Source organism: Cydia amplana, chromosome 17, assembly GCF_948474715.1.
Source record: "Cydia amplana chromosome 17, ilCydAmpl1.1, whole genome shotgun sequence".
In the NCBI taxonomy this organism is placed as follows: domain Eukaryota; kingdom Metazoa; phylum Arthropoda; class Insecta; order Lepidoptera; family Tortricidae; genus Cydia; species Cydia amplana.
The window spans coordinates 6,419,196-6,426,407 of NC_086085.1; the positions used below are offsets into that span (position 1 = coordinate 6,419,196).

Consider the following 7,212-nt stretch of genomic DNA (forward strand, 5'->3'; position numbering starts at 1 on the left):
GATGGTTAGCGTTAGTCTACTTAATGTAACTACTCTGTATGATTAGGTACTGGCCACTGGTTAAGTAAATTTACTTCAAAGGCATTTTCAAAGACAGTCTTCTTTAAGATCCCATTACTTAATTTCCTCCCGCAAATAAACTTGACTGAATAGATAAAACTCTTTAGAAACCCCAAAATACACAGCCTCATAATGACTGTCACAACATTTCATTTTTCTTCGCGCAAGTTGTGACTTTGACACTTATAAATAGGCTTCGTTTATCTACGTTGTCACCTGTGCCTCTTGGATACATTATACAAAATCTCTCGTCATCTGGAACGCTTTAATTCACTCCATTCTGAACCTTCTATACCATCTGACGTCCAGCCTAATCTGGCATTTGAGCGTCGGAAATTGTATAAGGAAAGCTGCAATCAAGAGGTCTTGCTTAGCTGGTGATTTCGTGTTTCATTGTAGTTTATAACAAATGTTAATAAAGACTAGAGTTGCGTCGAACCCTTCAATAGGGACAATATTTTGCAACGATCATCCGTCAAGCGGTCGTCTAGAGGTTCACTTCCACCATTTAAATTTGACGTTTTGTATACATTGGGATTGAATGGAAAGTGTATTATTAAGGGTGCAAATATTTGATTTGGTTCAGGTGGAACATTGGAAAGTTTAGACTTAGATTGACGTGGATATAATATTTACCGATCAGGAAATTGTGTTAAAGGAACTCAACTGTTATAATGATAATGTATTATGTTGAATTGTTTAAGATGAATGGATTATAACTTCAATTTAAATCAATAATGACTGTGTGCAATGCAAAGGATATAAGTACTAGGAGAGGTTTTCGTCTTATATTTTTGTTACAGGTTGCAGTATGGTAAATGGTTAACGTGTGTTGTAAATGTGTAGCGGTAATGTTACTGGCAAACATATTCTATTGTCAATGCATTAAATAAAGCCAAAGTGGACATCTTGCTATTTGCGGTAATACAAAAACAAGAATACTGCCCTCAAAAATCAGGAATAAATAGTATTGAAGTAAGTACCTACCTAGTTAAGGCAACTCTGAATTGATTTTATGAGTCTATTCAATGTTGTATGTGTCCTACTATCAACTAAAAACCTCTCTTTTTGCATCTTTGTAGATATTCCGATATTCCAATTTCTATAGTTGTTTATCCAATCAGCTGCGGAGAAATTGAATGAACACTACGAAATAATTTGCGCTTCAACGGGTTTTTACTGTGGTCATGTTAACCTGTTGTGGGCCTTGTACCATTGCAATAAAGCTTAAAAACATGGTCGTATGAGTTTCTTCCTCGTTACAAACACAAGTCACTGGCACGCGCTGGAGCGCAAAATATCGCACATTTATTTTTTCCGCCCCTTGTCGATTTTGACTCTCCCCTCAAGATCGATATTCCTTATTGAAAAATTCAAAACGCCGCTTTCTGTACTGTATTAACCCTTGTGTTGCTTTAGGTTGTTTTGTGGTCTAAAGTAAATCCCTGTAGGTATCGTTGGACGGGGTATTTTTCTATAATTTGTGCAGTTTTCAGTAATTTCAAGTTAGTTTTAGAATTTAGCTGTTTATTTTTTCGGTTGTCATTGCCGTGTCATATACATTCCTTGTTTTTATTCAGTACATGTACGCATACTCAATAAAATGCAAACACGTAAGAATATAAAAAAAATCATTAATGCGCACAAAATACACGATACTTTTACTACCTAACTAATATGCCGATTTTTTTTCAAGGAACTCTATTTAATCGCTAAATACGAAAAGTAAAATTTTACATGGCATGTTTATAAAAAAAACTCAAGTGTTGCACTAAACTTTTTTTTTGTTAGAATTCTAAACTGTGATGTAATCAGTGATCATTGCAAATTTGGTACAATTAGTTAATTTTATGTCTTTAGTTACTGTTATAACCTTATACTTAGTTGTTTGATGTTCACGCCTTTTTTTTTAATAATTTCGTTAATTTTTTGTAATGGTAATTCGCTTAATATTTTCCCAATAAAAATAGTAAAAAAAAATGTAATAAAACGCTACAAGTTGTTACTTGATCGGCATCGGTATAGCAGTGTGACTGACACCTCCAAACAAGGGGCTCCCTTCAAATATCTACGATGGATAACAATTTACATATATGCACTTATTCTTGTTAAGTATGTAATATACTTAAAAAAAAGCTGTGACGGATTTAAATAAATAACGGAGTTGTTTGCTGGTTTTTGAGGTTATCTACTTACATATTGCAATTGGTCCTTTGGTGTAATTGCAATAAAAATGACTGAGCATGTTTCACATGTTTGTATTTATTTAAAGTTCTGTTTTAGAATTCTTGTTTTCTAGCACGGGTTCTTCAGTGTTTGACACAGACTCGGCTTCTGGTGGACTTGATTCTTGTTCGTTATCTGAAACTTTCGGTTCATATTTGACAGGTTCCCGTAAAAGAGTTTTGTATGTCTTTACTTCTGCAACTTTGTCACTATTCGGTTTAGTCGTATCATCTTTTATTTCATCTTCGGTTTTCTTTACAAGCTTCGGTTCTTCGATTACTATTTTTGGTGCTTTAGGGTTCCAATAATGTTTATCATAAACCTTGCTCCAGAAATTGAATGCATCTTCAAAAAGGTTTTTTTCCATAACTAGTTCGTTATCAATTTTTAAATAGTTACGATCGTCATTTGTGTAAGGTTTCCATTTGGTTTCAATCAATTGACTTTCATAAGCTGTCGGGTTCCTGGAAAAATAAAACAAGGTATGGAGAGGGGTGCAATAAACTCTAGCATGTAGGTACTTATGAGTAGGTAAATTAAAGTTAACTAAGGAATGCACACCGGTAATGATCTTAGTAAACAGCCGGTATTTCTCAAACAAAATGTTTACCAGCTTCATTTCCTAGTGAAATCACAACTTGTATTTTAAATTTACGGATAGTTTTTTCCGATATTTTTCCTATGACTTCTGTACTATTATAACTCTATCAAACATTCAAAATAGATAAAAAAATAAGTATAGACCTCACTTGAAAACATGAAGCTACATGGCCGAGTACGTCATACGCGTTTTTGGCATTGTTAACGGTTAGATATTTTAGCTGTATTTTTTTTCTAATAAATTTATGTGTACAAATAGAGTTTGCCTCTTATCTCAATAATTCTGAACCTATACAGGGCAGGACAATTCGTTTATGCAGTTTGGGTCAAACAGAGGTTTCCAATTGAATGGTCTCTTTCTGGAAGCATCCATGTGAGTGAACAAAAGTACTCCTGGTCTGTGCAGTGTTCCAGAAAATTTTGAATTTCAATTCGACTTCCCGGAATCCGACTGACGTAGAATATTTATGTAGGTAGATTCAAATTTCTGAGTCAATCAAATAACAGCAAAGAATCAAGCTTGGACGGAATGTGATGCATGGTGGAAGACTTTAACGAATTTATGAAAATAGTGCCAAATACAAAAAAAAATACCTATTCCATTTTTGGAATTCCTGAATTGTTAGGTACCTAATATTGGAATGCTGATTAAAAATATAAACTATGTAATTTTTTTAAATAAAATTATTCAAGTTTCTGCATATGTCTCTCGAACTCTTCCTAGATGTAAATGCAATATATCAGCAGTTATAATTCGTAAGAAAACATCATCTCTAGCAGTCATAGTCGCTGTTAACCAACTTTACTGTACTAGCAGTCTAGCATTCACCCACATGAAGAACTCCTTGAAGTACCTATCACAAACCGCGATGTCTGAATTGATTATTTTTATAATAAGTAAGTGTAATTTTAACGGGATACTTACTCATATTTAATGAAATCAGCCCACATCATAGTCATCCGGTCTCTCGTGGTGAGGTCACTATCCTTATTCGTAAAACCGTAGAAATCCAAAATGTATGCCGTCTGATCTCTGTGAGTAGCTCCTGTTATTTTGTCCCAGAAAAAATGCTTGGCATTCAAATCGCCAACGTATGAAAATTCATATAAAAACAGAGGCCTCTCTGTCCTTTTTGCGTGTAATTTAGCTGATTTCAAGATTGAATACTTAAACATCGAATCAGAAAAGTAATCAACATAACTTTGTAATGTATCATGGGATACTTCTTCGCCTTTGAAATATCTATCTTTTATTTCCTTGATAAAACTCTCTTTTAGCTTACTATCGTTAATTACTAAGTCGGCGGGTAAAAATTCATCGAATTTCTCGTTCATTTTCTCGCTCCATTCGTCAAATTTAATAGATCTGCTTAGTCCTTCCATATTAGCGAAACCAGTCAAAACGGCCAGCTGTTTATTTTTACCCTTTTTCATAATGTCTAATGGTGATTCAGTTAAGAATGCTTCAATACCATCGTGAACATTTTCAATGCAAGGTGAAAACCCAAACGTGCTATTGGGTAAGAAAAAATTATGACCAGTCGCGGTTAAATTCTTGATCGGTGTTTCTAAATAAAACTCAGTTAAATCTCTTAGACTTCCTGTATCTTTAAAACCAACTGCAATCGCCATGTTTCTCGCTGTGCTAACTGGATCTCTGTTGATAGCAAAAGGAGATAGCGCTGATCCACTTTCAAGAATAAGTTTATCTATTAAACCATCAGTAGTATCAGATAGAGCTACGAGTTCTGCCATTGCCGCTCCAACACTAAATCCTGCAATAGTCACTTTCTTGGGATCTCCGCCAAACTTGGCTATGTTCTTATTGATCCACCGTAATGCAGCTACTGTATCTTTTAAACCAGCATTACCAGGTATTTCTTTGTTGCCAAGGCAAGCGAATCCTAGTACACCTAATCTGAAGTTGAAACTGATGACGAGAACATCCTGCCTTGCTAGGTAATGAAATTGAGCCATGTTTCCATTTCCGCCAGAAAATGCTCCGCTGTGTATATAAACTACTACTGGTACCAAGTTATCATCCGTGGCAATTTTCGGGACTAGAAGATTCATAACAAGACATTGTTCTTCACCGTCGATGATAGGTTCTTCATCGCCGCCAGTAAGGTATGTTTGGAAGCATCTTGTGCTTCTGACTTTTGCGGTCATTACTCCCCCCCATGGTTCAGGTGGTAAAGGAGCCTGGAAGAATTACATAAATTTATAGTTAGTAATGTGGATAGGTATGTCTGCAGACATTAAGGGCAAAACCAATACGTTCCCACGATTGGAGTCATGATTTATATGAAAATATATTTTATATGAGTTATGATAAGTATGTACAAATATAAAACCATTTATTTACAAACAAGATATATACAGTGGTATTACTAAAAGAAATTAAAAACTAGCTTAAATGATTAAAGTTATGATTAAATTACTGATTAATATTGGAATTCGGGTTTCAACTTGATTCTCCTTAACAATTTTGCAATATTTCTAGTATTGCGCATTGTTTACGCACCTTGATGTAAGTATTCGTTTAAATACATAATTAACTCTTACAACAATGAAGTTTAACACGGTTCTTTGAACGAATTCAGGGATTCAACAGAAGGTAATATAGACTCGTATAGCTTGACATTAGTACATAGTACAAACTAACCTGGAATCGATTTTTTCCGTTCGGTACACTTGCATACGGTACTCCATAGAACTCATAAAAATCACCGTTCCAATACTTCTCTCCCTCCACACCTCCTTCGTCTAAAATCACCACTTTCTTTTCTGTCTTCCCTAATACAGTAGTTACTAAAAAACTAGTTATTATAAAACGTAACATGTTTTTAAAAATCTGATTCTAGAGTGTTATTATCACTAATTACAGTTGCTAACTGATAGTGAGATTATATTATGTGTTAGGTTTTTTATCACTTGGAACTCCCGCATAGATAAAGTTAATCCAAATCATGGAATGTCCATTAGTTGCGTCATCTTCACAAATTTTGATGCAAAAGCACAATTTATAGGTAAGGTCAATGTGGCTAATTCCGTCATAGGGACTATTCCGTCTTCTAGAGTTTTTAACATTTAAAAACAGTCCATATGAATGATACTTATCCGACACATATAACTGAAAGTTATCCGTTCTCCATAAATATACCCCGCCTACAGCTTTGAATATTACCCAGTACACAATTTCGCACTATTAAAAAAAGTTGCGATTGGTCAATAAAAGTTTTGATTGGCTAAAATAAAAATCTGTAGGTATGTCAATCCTCTTGCGCGCAGTACAGTTGAGTCAATCGCGGCACAATTCCTGTGGGCGAATTTTTGAGCTCCAGTTAAATAGTTATTTTAGTTCGTTGGAAAGGAAACATCAGAATGTATCATAATAGCGGTACTATTTAGAAGAAATTGGGTGCGAAGCGAAGTTTTACTGATATTATTTAATAAAGTGCGATTAGAATAATACACAAACCTTGTAACACGTTTTATGAGGCTATTTGGAAAATTGGAAGTGGCCCTTTATTATTATCTAGCGAAATAATTCAAATAATAAGAGACCATAATACATGTTATTACATGTTAACCATCACTGTATTTCTGTAAGGTCAATGTGGCTAATTCCGTCTAGGGACTATTCCGTCTACGAGCGTACATTTCTTTGATTTTCAATCGCAGGAAAAACCCATCTGCTTTTGATTGCTGAAACTAAAAGCAATCGCTGCATTGTCGATGAAATTATCAATTTTGTTCGTTTTTCGAGAAAAACGCTAGTGTAAGGAATAGCCCTATGACCGAATTAGCCACATTTGACCTTATCATAATTTCCCGATATCATTAATCTAAATCAATTATTTATAGTATGATGAAAAGGCCTTAATGAATTCTCTTGTAATTATCTGTTACTATCACGCTCTACTTTTATTAAAGTACCTACCTACTTAATAATACAGATATACCTACCTATTATGTTGGAAAATCCGTTCATATTTCCGCGTATCATCGCAAAATGTTCGTCACGTTTTAAAAAGCCTCTCAGCGTGGCTTCAAAGGCAAATCATCCGAAATTCATTAATAATGGAGGTAAAAGCGGAGCCCAAAACCATGGATATGAAACGTATTTTATTATACAGGACTCGGAGAGGAAATAACACAGATAGGGAGTGCAAAATATATATTACCATAAGAAATCCGTTGCGGACACATTTCTGGTGTCCGGCGACCGAGGGTGCTTTTAGAGCTTCCGACCGCATTAGTGGATATTTAAACACATTGTTACCCAATCCCGTATCAAAGATATAATATATAGTTTGTCAAAGG

At 34.7% G+C, this 7,212-nt stretch overlaps 1 protein-coding gene across 1 annotated transcript; it reads right to left on the reverse strand.

Moving 5' to 3' along the window:
- Positions 1–2,326: 2,326 nt before the first annotated feature.
- On the reverse strand, positions 2,327–5,780 carry LOC134656053 (esterase E4-like). The gene is made up of 3 exons (XM_063511570.1): positions 5,552–5,780; positions 3,812–5,088; positions 2,327–2,750 (listed from the first exon to the last, which is right to left on the reverse strand). The coding sequence occupies exons 1-3, from the start codon at positions 5,726–5,728 to the stop codon at positions 2,327–2,329; spliced, it is 1,878 nt and encodes a 625-aa protein (XP_063367640.1). The 5' UTR covers positions 5,729–5,780.
- Positions 5,781–7,212: the final 1,432 nt, after the last annotated feature.